Genomic DNA, 14,952 nt, shown 5'->3' on the forward strand with positions numbered 1-14,952 from the left:
CAGATTTACCTACTAATTTACCATCAAATAATCTGAACTACTATCCACATAAATGTTTTCTAAAATAAATAAATATAATAAAAATCGTATAGCTCTATAATCTTTATGTAAAAGCACAATGAATAAGCAGGTTGTAAACAGAACTGAAAATTGGCATGAAGAGTTTTTTAGTTAAAAATAAGAAAGAAATGCCAAAGCTTTGGGTTACTTACGGCCAATTGAAATACATTTTACAAAGATCAAATGATCTGAACTGCTATTCACAGTAATTTTGAAATAAATAAATGAATAAATAATACCAAAAAAAACTGAAGAAAAATACTTTTATAGCTTTACAATCTTTGTCATTTTTTTCTCTTGGGGACTTTTAGGAGACCATTATTACTATAAAAGAGCAACCTCTGAGCAAAAACATTTTCCTCTGAGATTCCTTTTAATGAATTCATCCACTCATTTCCCCTCTTCAACACTCACAGCGGGGAAATCATCTGATCACTATCACTATTTTTTTTCACTGCCTCGCTATTTTCCTCCTAACCCGTTCTCCGCTGCTCCCCTGTTCACCTCCACACCTGAGTTTGACATCAGGGCCTCATTGAGTGTCAACTTGTGTCTTCTCTTTAATGATGGAGGGATTAGTGTTGAGCAATTGCTGGGCGCGCACAAACACACACACGCACGTACACTCACATTCCCGCTGCGAGTGTCTTTTTAAGAGACTGATCAGCGTCACTTTGGCATACTCTCAGTGAAGCTTAACACGACTCTACCCAGCATGGGCCGCAGTTCCTACAGCTCACCAGAGGTTTTACGGGCTTGTCGAGTCTAAATGGCAAGAGGGACAACAGAGGAAGAGCTAAAGCCTCAAATGCTAATGCCTTAGCCCTCAGTGGGAATCTAGTTTCAGGAGTAAAGGAAATTCATATTTTCCAAAGGAGATCTCATGATTTTCAAATAAACTGAAAGTGAAGGTGGAAATAACAACAAAGAAATCCAGCTCCCAAAAGTACTTGGAATTACATTTATAGCTTTCTCATTCATTCAATTCTTCCTTCTCTTGTTTATTTGTTTGATAATTTGTTCCTTCCTTCGAACAAAAAAACGGAAAAACGGTCAGTCATTCGAAAATGGTAAAGGGTACTAAAAAGGTACTTTTTTTTGTCAGTGTTAAGGCCCGTTCCCATCAAGGAAGATCACTGTAATGATGAATACTTTATAACTATATCATTTCAATAATTTTTCAATGGGTGATACTGCAGATCCATAAAGTCCTTTATGGAGTATCAAAAGGAGACGATCTACGAGAGAGAGAGACAGAGAACAACATTTTAAAGTGCTCAAAGCGGTACAGGCATAAGGCTGCTCAAAATGCCATCATATGGTTTGGATGTTCGTCCGTTGCAAAATACGTGTTTTTTGTGTCTTTAGGTTCTGTCTTCTTAAAAATGACAGTGTGAATGCTAAGCGAACTAAGACTAAGACTTTCTTTTTTTGGTCTGGATCCAAAGAACCAAGAGAACCCATCCACAAGTGTGAACACACCCTTAGTCTTTGAGTATCAACCACCTCCTTTTGAATAATGCCGTTGTTCCAAACAGAACCTGGACCCAAGTGATTCGTCCAGACAACAGAGCAACGGCCACGAGTCAGAGAGCTGGGAATCATGGGATAGGTTGTAAGAGCGCCTCTGTCGGTCATCACAGTCATCCCCTCAGTGAGGCCTCAAACACTTGGATCAACATTAAAGAGAGTCGCGTCTTCAACGTGTGACTGCTGGTCCTGCAAGAGAAAAATATGTGGGAAAAGATGATATTGACAGGGATGAAAAATGCTTAAATGTACGCCAGACAGTCTTGGTGCTAGATGAGGCATATGGAAACTCCCTTTTGTTTTCTGGGGGGTCTCTGGGTGTGGCTCGCTTCACAAGAATGCGATCAGCTCCGCTAAAGGGTTATGGATTAGCTTTGGCCTGTGCTGACAGCGCAGAGCTTATCTATGTAAAGGCCGATACCACCAAAACAATTGAAAAGAGTGTTTGCTCAAACCCCTCCTGAAGTACAACCTCCAACAAACACCCCGTTTGGAATTTCCAAGGAAACTGACAAGAGAAAAAATTATGGGAGATCCCACTTTTCGGGACAAGGGTACGAGTGGCAGGCGTTGATATTTCAAAGCACTCTGTTGAGACCCTGAATCCCCAATGCATGATGTATGTTTGGGAAGGAGTTTTCGGAGCCTCTGTACATGAGAAATGCTAAAATCCAACCATTTATTTTATAAATATACATAATTTAAAAATGGTACAATGAATAAACATCTGCACACATTCAAAAGTTTGGATACGATTTTTTAAAATGTTTTTGAAATAATGCTTATGCTCACCAAAGCTGCTTTCATCTGATCAAAAATACAGTAAAAACAGTAATATTGTGAAATATTATTACAATTTATAATACTTTTTTTATTTTTATATATATATATTTAAATGTAATTCATTCCTGTGATCACAGCTGAATTTTCAGCATTATTAGTACAGTTTCAGTGTAACATGATCCGTCAGAAATCATTTTAATATGCAGATTGTTGCTAAGTGTACTTTACCCAAACTTTTTGTGTACCAGCAAAAACCGAAGGATCATGTGACACTGAAAACAGAATATATAGTAGCCTATATTGACTTTTTGTTTGCAATATATTTGCTTAAGTAAAATTTTTCCAGCTAACAAACTTTTCCTGAGGTATGCCTAAATTTAAAGTCTGACTTGCTCACATAGTGACGTATTTCTGCGGTTAAAATACTGACTGGGCGATTGCACTAGACACATTTCAGTAAGTTGTACACTGTTTCAACGTATACCTTCGGATGTTCATTCATATTTCGTGTTGTAGAAAAGATAAGACAATCGGTTCACGCGAGCTCCATTCTGCCGTTTCAAGGAAAGAGTGCCAAGGTATTTTACTGTTTTATTGTCGCGATAAAGTGGATCTAATTGGAAAGCTGAGACATTGATTAATCAAAAATAACATAAAACAAATTAAAGTTTTTGCTTATAAATGCGCTTTACCACAAAACGGCTCATTGCTGCTGATAGATGACAGAGCACATCACAAACATGCGTATTTTCACATTCAAACAAGAAAATGGCTGTGGTGTTATGATCCTTTTGCCATTGACAGGTATGATATGGGGCATCGAATATGTAGGTTTGACTGTTTGCTAGTTTATCTGCAGTTACGACAATTTTTTTGTCACGTTTAGAAACATTTTATGTCAAAATATGTTTGTAAATGTTTACCCTTGTTGTGTTTCATCAAGTTATTAGGCTATGTGTGTGCTATTTACAAATGATCCAAATGCCACGGTCTCAATGTCGTGGGTTCCAGGAAATGTAGCCTATTATGCTGTTGAAATGTATCCAGTGCAATCGAAGTTTTATATAAGTTACTTCTACATCTAAATAGGAAACTGTTTTACAATTATGGCAAATTTTAATTCATGGCAACTTAACATTTTAAGTTAAAGTTAAAACTTTTACCAGTAAATGAGTTCAGCTCACGCAAATTGTTTTTAGGTTCATTTTTTGCAGTGTTGGTGCACCAGTGTCATCTCGTCCACTGCCGGTGTTGTTGTTTAAGGCTCCCTGTCGAATCCCCAACAGATCCCAGCCCTCTGCTGAGCTTAGCAACTGAGCCCTCGCACAAGAGCCAGATTAAAAGGTTTGGTTGGAAACACGACAGGGGAAAAAGAAGGGTTGCCTTTTCCATTGTCAGCAGCTTTTATCCCTCGCAAGCTTGTGAAAATTCATTCAAAATTAGCTGTCAAATTTGGTGAAGAGAATCAGATGCACTTGACAGCAGATTATCGTGTTTAAGAAAGCAAGAAAATGCATCAAGTAATTTATTTGGTTGCGATCAAGACTGCAGCTGGTCCTATGAGCAGTTAAGATGAACTGTGGCCTATTTCACCACCAAAAAGGGCCATTTTAATTGATCCTCGCTTTTAGAGGCTAATTCTTCACTCGCTGCCTTTCATAGGTTTTTTAACACTAGGAAGGCACATTGCTGCCAGTTAACCGAAAGATTGCTGCGCAGTAACGAACTACGGATTCAGAGAAAGTTTTAATTGGAGAAAAAGAAAGCATCTTCCCCATCATCTTGAGTGAACTGGGCAAATCAAAGTGACTGCGAAGTTAAGCACAGGCTTAATGATGAGGAAAAATGTGCTTGTGCGTATCTGAATTGCAAGATAGAGATCTGGTTGTATACTTGTACATACGCATATCTATGCCTACAGTATGTTTGGGTGTGAAATGTACCTTTTGACTTTGTCAAGCATTGCCCAAAACTTAGAACAATCACACTCTCTATGATAAAAAATTGTCAGTTCCACAGCTTGGCTTCATAGCAGTACAAAAAAAAACACACACACCAACAAACAACATAAGGTTTGGTGCAAATCTGACAGCTATGTCACAGACTTATTTTCCCTTTCTGTACTGATTTCATTTGTATTTTTATACCACTTTTAAAATGAATATTTCATTATTCTTAAAAAAAAAAAAAGAAAGAATCCCAGTGATGGTCTTTGAAGCTGCTGTCTTCTCATGCGTATTTGTGACATCGCAGGATCTGTGGATAGATCAAACTCCTCCACTGGTTAGAAAACATGAAAAGGTATGAATGCAGGGCTAGTAAATGTGTTTGGGCAGCTTATTGTTAGAAAAAAGTGAAGGGTGACATATTCATGCAGCAGTTGTAATTTAGGATCTTCTTAAAATAGCCGTTTCATCGGTGGTTGTTTTTAGAAGGAATCTGGGAATGGAACAGGAACTTTCTCTCACGCACAACAATCTCTTTATCTTTTTTCAGGGCTAACTAAAATATCTTTTGTCATTAAAAGACTTTGAATTATTATGGACAGCAAATGACAAAGTGCATGCTTAGTTTTGTGAGTTCACTAAAAAGCACAACTGTGCAAATCTGTGAGTGATATAACCTAAGACAACTTTTTATGCGAGTATGTGTGTGTGCTCACTGTAAATCACAGATTGCGTGTGTGAATGAGATATAGCTCCAGAGCAAGTTCAGTGCATAGAGAACAGCAGTAGAGCCCTGAGGTGTGGAAATCCCCCTCTACTCAACATTCACTCTCCAATTAACTCTTACTACCAACACCTGTGACATGACAGACAGACAGACAGACAGACAGACAGACAGACAGACAGACAGACAGACAGACAGACAGATCGACAGATAGATAGATAGATAGATAGATAGATAGATAGATAGATAGATAGATAGATAGATAGATAGATAGATAGATAAAATATTGGATGGATGGATGGATGGATAGATAGATAAAAGCTTATACCAGCCTAAGCTTGTTTGATGGTCTTAGTTGGTTTAGGATAAGCCAGGGACACACTTAACGACTGTAAGGCTGATTATGAGTGTAATTTGATACTTACGACTGATCATGCCCAAACGTGCCAAGTTCAGAGACAGTTGCGTTCAGTCGGTGTTCACAGTCAGTGTTTTTAAAACAGTCTGTACGTGAGTTCAGTCTTAGAATGTTTCAGTTAAGTGTGTCCCCGGCAATGGTATCCCAGTCTGACCACTTGCTCAAAACCCCTCTAAAACCAAACAAAAGACTAATCTAAGATAAGCAAACCAGCTTAGGCCGGTTTTATATGTTTTTAGCAGGATAAATAGACAGACCGAAAGACAGATAGATATCGAAATCCTTCGAAAACCATCCAACAGACTAGTCTGATACCAGCAAACCAACTCAGGCTGTAATCAGATGCTTTTTAGATGTATGGATGGATGGATGGATAGATAGAAGGAAAAAAACCTTAAGCCTTTGAGCAGGTTTTAGTTGGTTTAGGATAGTCTCCTAGTCCAACAACTTAAAAAGTGCTCAAAACCCCTCAAAAACCCACCAACAGACTAGTCTAAGACCAACAATCCAGCTTAGGCTGGTTTAATATGTTTCTTAGCAGGATGGATAGATAGATGGATGGATGGATGGACCCCTCGAAAGGGTGGAATAAGATGCCCTTTTTAGATATATAAGATAGATGGATGGAAAAAACCTTAAAGTCCCCCTGTAGTCAATAATATAATCCCGTAAAACAAATTTTTGATCACCAAAATTACATATTTAAACGTTTTTTTCCTGGGAAAAAAAATGTCTTCATGCCTTAAAATAGCTTGAATGTAACTCTAAACCCTTGCTTCATTTAGTATACGCTGTTCTATGAATATGCAAATGAGCCCCGCCTCCACTCACTCACAGCAACTCAGAGATCCACTCGTTGACGATCACACATTGCCCTGATTGGTTACGAGGTCGTTTGTGACGTCAGAAACACTGCGATTTCAAACCGCGTTTTTGAGACCGTCTTTGGTTCACTGCCGTTTTTTTTAGGAAAAAATACTCAGTAATGGTGTTAACTTATGAATTTGCACATGGTTTGTCTTAAAGCATATTTAAAACACCACACTGACATATAAACAACATTAAAAGTTGGATTTTGACACCACAGTGACTTTAAACCTGCCTAAGCTGCTCAAAACCACTTGAAAACCAACCAAGTCTGTCTAAGACCAACAAACCAGCTGGTTTAAAATGTTTTTTAAGAAGGATAAATAGACGGACAGACAGACGGACAGTATCAATCAAAGTAAGAAAAATATCAAACAAATCTATTTTGACTTATTGATTGGTATTTGTTGATTTGTTGGTGTCATACCTATTAAACGTACTTCAGAAGCAAAAGCATCAGTTTAAATATGGCACAAATTACATTCAAATGCGGAACAGATGATTCAGCATAAGCAATATGTGCGGCGGGGAAAATTAAATCCCATTGCGAGAGGGCGGATTGTAATGTACAAAACAAGTCCAAACCGAACTTGATAAAATAATCATAAGTGGGTAATTTTCTTAGCAATTCTATGTTACTACTTAAAACCTTTCTGGATGCTCTCACGAGTGCAACACAACACAGGCAGCCTTTTGTTCACCACAAGGCACTGATGTGCTTTCAGTTTCCATGCCAACAGACTTTCATCTTTCATCTTCCTTACCAGCTCATCCTACGCTTCAGATGAATTAGGTTTGTTACAAATTCTTTTGAAGTGTGGAGGCAACCCCCCATCTCCAACCCCACTTCAGCCAAAACAAAACAAGCCCCCCAGAAAATAAATAAATAAAGCAACCAGAGTGGCTGTGCGTAAGCCAATAATCAGTAGCTATTTCGCCCCCTTGCTCGACCAATGGCGTTATACACGGGGAAATCGCGCCTTCATTTCGAGTCGGAATATTCCTCAGCTGCCGCCCTTCATTTTCCCGAGCGGCACGCGTTGAAGTGCGCCCTACTATTCAACTCCATTATGAAGCCCAAGCTCTGTCAAGATGCATTGTGGCTGCGTAATGATCTTCAATTACGCTGATGTCGGACCCGTAGGGAGATGCCGTAGAGGCGGGGAGGGCGAAGAGGGAAGTGTATCCAGAACAAAGCCTTGAGAGTGGGAAGAACCTCCACGTCCTCAGATATGGATGTCTCTCAAGATGCTGCGGAGAATTACACCTTAAGACACAAAGAAGCAATTTTACGAAACCCCGCGTTTTAGAGTGCTCCAAGACAGAGAGAGCGACTTGGGCATGAATGCTGGCGAGGGCCAGTGTCTTTGAAGAGTTCCCACAATAGCGCCGTGTTCAAAAGCCCAGCATTCCGACTTCATTTTCATTTGTGCTCATTTCAAATCTTTTTTTGCTGAGTGCTTGGCATTTTGCAAATGAAAAGGGGAGCGTTTCCGAGGACGGCTGTCTACATGTCAGTTTGTTTAGGCGCACAACAACAACAACAACTCGTTTTGGCCTTGAACAACAGCCTTCAAAAGTACAAGACAACACAGAGCAACTCCTGTTCCAGAACTTTCAGTTGGACCATTTATTTCATCTCATGTCATTTTTTTTTTTTTTTCATCAAAATCATAAAAGTTTCATCGCTCCACGGAGACAGTCCCGTAGAGAGAAGCGCTACCGATCGCTGGTGACATCAAGGTGTCTTGCGCCTTTTGAAGTTCACTCGACTTGAGGGAATAAAGAAATCAACACAGCACAATAAAACGCCATCCAGGTTTTTGGAAATCTAGGTGAGGTGTCTGCAGTTTCAGAGGTGAAGCGGAGGGCTTTGAAAGCAGGAAACAGTAAAAGGAAGTAAGCGGAAAACCAAAGGAATAAAAGCAAGCTTTCATTCTGTCTATAAAGACAGGCGTCGACATAGAGAGAAAGACAGTGCGGTTAAATTTAGAGCACGTTTCAGACTGCAGAAGGCCTCGCTTTATGATGCCAGTCGTGGCAACCAAACATCCACTTGCCGAGTGCGTCTGATTATTGAAAGCTCTTGTCGAACGAGCTCTCATATTGTGTGTGAAATGAATAAAACCATGGTCTCTAAACACTTTTTCATTAGCATTTAAAAGACTGGCAGCATATGGGCACAAGGGACTGTTTATTTGCATCAGAATGAAATTTTATAGATTGTCACAAACGGCGAAGAGGCACAAAAATATGGACAATAATTGAGCCGCAATATAATTTTGTGATGCCAAGGTCTTTTTTTGTGCTTATTAATGAAATACTGCTTAATAATCTATGCAGCAAGCAAAGGTTGAACCATGGTAAACAAGCAAAGTTTCAGGTTAGATGTATTTAACTTGTGCGCAAAATTGGAATTTGCGAATAAATACATTTCCATCCAATCCAGTGAAAATCTAATAAAATCGCCACTTCCTGATAAAATGGTGCTAAATGTCACAAACAAAAATGGAAGTTGCTGCAATAGGAGAAGCCACTTTATATAGTAATTTTCATATAGCCTATATTAACGTAGGCTACTCAGAGCAATAAACGCAGTCATGTTATGTCGGTTACTGAGGTGGATGCCGCTGTTTGGGAACGCAGTCGTGTAAGACAGTTCTGGGAGGATATTACACCGAACCTGTCTTAGACGACAGATTTTGCTCTGACATTTCAGAACGACCAAAACCGCATTTTAGATTCTGTGCAACGAGATCGGCCTGCTGGTTGGTCCATTTATACTGTCCTATCGCAAAGTCACATTACTTTTTTGATGCGCATCGAGGAATTAATTTGGTTAATGCGTTTCGATCATTGTTTATGCGCATGTTTTCTTAGCGGATACATTTTTTTATCCGACTTACTTGAGTACATTCGTTTCTTGTGCGCATTTTTAGAATTTATGCGCATTTTGTGTTTTTTTTTAATGCGAAACATAGCTACTGTAAAGCTGGTTGATGTATAGCTACTGAGGCAGTTCAGAAATGAAATATCTTTTGAAACGCATTTGAAAGTAACTCACACTAATACTGACCCTACACCGAATCCATAGTTAAAAGCAAACGTGAGATAAAACGCATTTGCTAAAGCAACCATGACATTTTAGCTTGACTCTGCAAGTCTTTGAGCTCTTTTATCGTGACTTGTGTGCAATGCTGTACCAGGTGAGCTACCAAGTAAGTTTACTACATCAGAAAAGTTATGTATATAAAGCTAGTTATGTGAAGCAGATGTCAAAATGTATTAGTTTTCAAATTATGGTAAAAGCGTTTTGAAGTCATATTGTGCAAGAAACCATGCGCATATAATTATTTATTAATCGATAATCTGGCCCTGTAACTATATACTATATACTGTATATATATATATATAGTAGTTGGTGTTTTATTGCCTCCAGTAGTAATTTAGATGGAAACTGTAGTGAATTAAAGATATGGGTGCATTTGTGGAGTTTTGCAAGCATGTAGAGGCACATTTTTCCCAATGTGTTTGTACACATTAAAAAAAGAAAAATCTTTAAACTGATCTAAAGTGAACAAGAATGAAAGTTACCAAACATGTAACGCATGGAGAACATGTCTTGTAGAACATGGCATGAGATAAGAGTTAAATCAAAGATGGGCAATCCTTGATTTGAAATATCTCCGGCCCTGTTTTTCTTCTTTTTTCACCCCCCCATCCAAACTGACTCATTAACTTCAAAGCCACTGATAGAGCTTTTAATTAAGAGGAATGTAACATTGAAGCACAGATAAGCCTCCCCGTATTCTCCTCCTCTCCATCTCTCCTTAAACACACATCATTAGAAACTCACTGTAGGTTTACACTGCACAGCACTAATCACACACAACCTGCTCTGCTAATAATACAGCTTTTACCTGACATCATGACGGCTCCGACATCATTAGAGACTGCTGTGTATGATGTCACTTCCTGCGGGGAAAAACAAAGTAGCATCCAATTAAAACCTAGTACTTATGAATAAAAGGCCGTTCTTCAAAAAGCATAGTATTGAAAAAGCAGTATTTCTTATGCTCAGAGTCAGTAAAGCAGATGCAGTATTTCAATATGCCAATACAACTAGTTTCGTCAACTTATTTATCTGAATTTATCTAAATAATAAATTCTATAAATTTTTTCAGAACATTTTTATATAGCAGATTTCTATTTCTTTTTTCAGGTCAATATAAAGATACACAAATGATAAAATATGACTAAATAAAACAGAAGCAAACAAACTAATAATAAATAAATAAGCAAGCAAACAAACAAACTATACGTGTGTGTGTGTGTGTGTGTGTGTGTGTGTGTGTGTATACATATAATATAAGCAAGCAAGCAAGCAAATTAATTAATTAATTGAGAAAACAAATATATAATAAATACATAAAAAAGTTTAAGCAATAACATTATCAGGGCCAGACAAAATCTGTGGAGAGGTTTTGCCAGAAAACTAATAAAAATAACAATAACAATAATATGGTAAATAAGCAAGCAAGCAAACTAACTATATACATAATTCTGATATATTATATACAAATACATTAACTACCGTACTTAAATAAGGAAACAATTAATATCTTTTTGGGTCCACTATCAACAAAGAAAACTTTTAAAAGCATATTAGTAAATCAATCACTAGAGATGCCCACTATCCTACGTCAAAACTAGTTGGACTGGCGCAGTCTGGCACCCCCCTCCCCTCCTCCCTCCATCCCTCTCCTCCCCCCTACCGCAGGGATCAATGGCAGGCTGAGGGGAGTGGGGTCTTGCCCACAGGGAAAGCTGAATATTGGCCAGATTAATTGCAGGTTGTGATTGAACAGCGCTCTGGGAACACACACATACACACACAGCTTACAGGCAGCACACCCCGTATCCTGCACATGTCTGTACACTCACGCATGGCCACACATACACACGTTGTAGATACCATCCGTCAGCATGCTCGCTCCCAGATGAGCATCTACACCCACCCAGAGGTGCTGTTCCTTTGTCTCCAGGTAGCCGAGACCTGGCAAGCGGCCCACAGCATGCCTCTTTCATGTGGGCGAGGGGAATTATCTCCCTTTATGTGTGTGTGTGTGTGTGTGTACGAGTGACTCATTCAGAGGTAGCTTCCATATCGGTGCTCTGGAAGCGGGCCAGCCACCTGTGTGCTTTGTGTGTGTGTGTGTGTGTGTGTGTCTGGTACATCAGCTCCAGAAGCATCTGAAACAGCGGAGCAGAGCGAGGCCAGGAGCCTGCGGGGGACAGAAGATTAGAGGAGCTCTTTCACACAACGTGTGGAAAAGTGGGGAATAACAACCTGCCTTTAATTACTACTACTGTGAATGTTGCGTATGTGTGTTAGCTTTATTTATTTTTTGAGGGAGAACGTTTTTTTTTTTAACAAATGAAAGTTACAAACTTCAGACACATCCATTAGCTTGTATCAAATGGTATTATCTGCTTTTGAGAACCAGCTAACATCTATAAATATATAGGCATATACATATATTATATATACATATTAATGTGTCAATTTAAGTGTCAAGAATACACTACCATTCAAAAATAAGCTAAGATGTTTTTAAAGGACGCATTAAATTGATCAAAAGAGATTTATAATTAATGTTACAAAAAAGATATTTATATATACAGGCCTATACACTACTTTTTGCAGCCTTGGTACAAAAATGGTACAGTAAAAACAGTAACATTGTGAAATATTACAACAATTTAAAATAGTAGTTTTATTTTTGATGGCAAAGCTGCATTTTCAGCATCATTACTCCAGGCTTCAGTGTCTGCTTAATATTTTTGTGGAAACCATAATAAATTTTTTCATGATTCTTTAATGAAGAGAAAGTTCAAAAGAACATTTATAAGAAATATATGTAACTCATTTTATCATCTTCTGGATGAAATTCTAATGTCTGGTCAAATAAAAGAGATAATCCCAATTATAAACATTTTATGAAAACAGTTAGATGAAATTTAGGGGGCGTTTTCAACTTTTTAGGGGCCTGAAAAAGCAAATGGGTTTCAAAGTGCACGTTTTTGCAAACGATACCGTTATTGTCTCAGTATAAACTACAAAACCGTGAACTTGTGAAAACTGAAGTCATCCGCATGTGTATTACGTGTTTAGTCTATAGGCGCGTAGTGTCTCTTGTGATATGGCCATCTACTGGCCTGGTATGACTAATACAGCGTTTTTAATCGTTTTTGCGGATCCATGTGAACCGGGATCATTCCCACAACACTGTCGTCTGTACGCGAAAAACGCAACGTAAAAACGTTTCCATTTTTAGTACTTCGTTGTCGTGTAAATGTACCCTAAATAAACAGATATTTATTTGGGGTTGATGTGGCAAGTACACTAAACTGTTTGCTTATTTTTTTGGCATGGTGGCTGGGCTTTTCACAGGTTTACCAGAAAATAAAGAGCCAATCAGATGGATCTACACCTGCGAGCTCCACCATGCTTCCATCAGCGCCGCAGGTTTGTGTGGTCTGAGGTAAAATAGGCAAGTCAAGGGCCACAGGTGGCCCCTATAGCGCAAACAAACCGCTCTGGGTTGTTGATGTCTTGGTTGGGGGAAACGCCCCCATTCTCCCCGGGTGCACCTGCATTACACGAGGAACATCCACCACAAACATGTCCGTGTGTCTTCGGGTCCATATTAAAGGGGATTGTGTGTGTGTGTGTGTGTGTGTGTGTCTGAAAGTGGTCGGCTAGCCACACAGGTGTACTTCTCAAGTGCCCTCAATGGGGGGAAAAAAGCTCTTATCAGATACACCATCTTGCTTTATTGCATATGGCCTCTAAATTTTTGCAATCATGAAAGTAGATGAATGTAATGGTACATAATGAAATCTAGAAAGTGACTGGCCTCAATGAAATTTGGCATCATTGCAGAAAGATCAAAGAGAAATGCTTCATTGATTGCTGCCTAGTCACTAGCCTCCTCGGAGATAGAAATCTATCTAAAGAAAGTCTATGTGCTTTGATGTGAGGGTGTCTGGGTCTTACATCAGAGCCAAGGTCGACAACCTTGAAAGGCAAGCCTATTAAGAGAAAAGTAACAAACACGTCTCCACACTTTTACGGCAACGGGAGCGAGGGCAAATTTCCTCCGACAAATAAACTTTCACTGTAAACCGGATCATAATTGCTGTGATGCAATTAAAATGCTGCACACATATTTACTTTGCTCAAAAACAATTCGCCTGCACATACGAGACACATTTCGGGCATATCAATTCATATCAAGATCAATGTTCGCCCACTTATGTGTATGCGCTTGTGTTTGTGATGGAGAGAAAGGCTTGTGCGTACATCAAAGCGGCAGTGAAGCCTGGTCTTGCCGTCGGATAAGGCCGGTAAACTACTCTTCGTTATTAAAGATCCCAGTCTAACTCCAAGTTATTTATCTTCATGGGTTTTAAGCTTCGCTCTTGCCCTTCTCCGCTGAGTCACAGAGGAGCGGCCTTTAAAAAAAATCATTACCAACACCAAATCTGGGCATGTCTCTACAATCTGCCCTGGTTGTTTGCCCGCGATGGATTTATCGCTCCGATAATGGTTTTCTAGACTGGGATTGAACTTTATGTCAAATTTCGATACGACATTTGAGTGAAAACACCATATAACGGCTTCATTAGCTTCAGTTTTTTCACCCTGGTGTTTTGCATTCTGCATTTATTTCACACTTTAATTGCCACTGTTCTGATTCTTCTGAATAATGGTTTCCTCTAAACAATCCCTTAACGCTTCCATTGATGATTCTTCAATTACAAATAAACATTTGGAACAAATAAATTCAGTTTCATTGACGGTCACCGATTTGATAGGTCACATAATTAGGTATAACACTGTGTGTGCAAACAGGCTTGTTTTTATGATTTTTATAAGCTAGAGTATTTCTGATTCACTAGAAAGAAACGACTCATAAGACTGTTCTGCAATCGGATACACTGATGTTGTCTATTTCGTGCCTCTGAAAGAGTAGGACACTCTCTCAAACTCTCCTTCTCAAAATATCTGACAATGAGGTAAGAAAAATACCGGTAAGCTAAATTCAAAGGTAAAACATATGGAAACTTGTTTCTGCCAAGGAATAAAATTACAACTTTTTATTATTACAATTTAGATTTTTTTCTCTCACAATTTTCTCAGAATTGTTTATAACTTAGAAATGTGAGAAAAAAAGTCTGAATTGCGAGATACAAATCAGCAATTACCTTTTTAAATTCTAAGTTTATATCTTACAATTCAGAGAAGTCAGATTTGCGAGTTAAAAAGTCACAATTATCTTTTTTTTTTCATTCCGTGGCAGAAACAAGCTTCCACTAAAACAAGATTATTTTTCTTACCCTGTTGGCAGCAATTTTTCTTGTTTTAAGCAAAAACTAAGTTTGATAAATTTTTCATAAAGCCATTTCCCCAACGGTTTCACAGACAAAGCTTAAGCTAGTCCTGGACTAAAATGCATGTTTGATCTGTTTTAACTGAAAGCAACTTAAAATATGTCACTGCCATTGTTTTGTCTCAAGATGCACACCAGTAATGTTTTTTTTTTTCTTCTAAGACACGT

At 38.6% G+C, this 14,952-nt stretch overlaps 1 protein-coding gene across 1 annotated transcript in view; it reads right to left on the reverse strand.

The window, feature by feature from the left end:
- LOC307000535 (uncharacterized protein) overlaps positions 1-14,952 on the reverse strand; it is a gene marked incomplete at its 3' end in the record, with an annotated part of 36,535 nt that overhangs the window by 5,493 nt on the left and 16,090 nt on the right. Inside the window, exon 5 of the mRNA XM_079616177.1 lies at positions 10,249-10,303. Within this exon, the coding sequence (XP_079472303.1) occupies positions 10,249-10,303 (55 nt within the window). The remainder of the gene's footprint in view (positions 1-10,248; positions 10,304-14,952) is intronic.

The sequence above is a fragment of the Phoxinus phoxinus genome (genome assembly GCF_949152265.1).
Source record: "Phoxinus phoxinus genome assembly, chromosome: 6".
Taxonomy (NCBI): domain Eukaryota; kingdom Metazoa; phylum Chordata; class Actinopteri; order Cypriniformes; family Leuciscidae; genus Phoxinus; species Phoxinus phoxinus.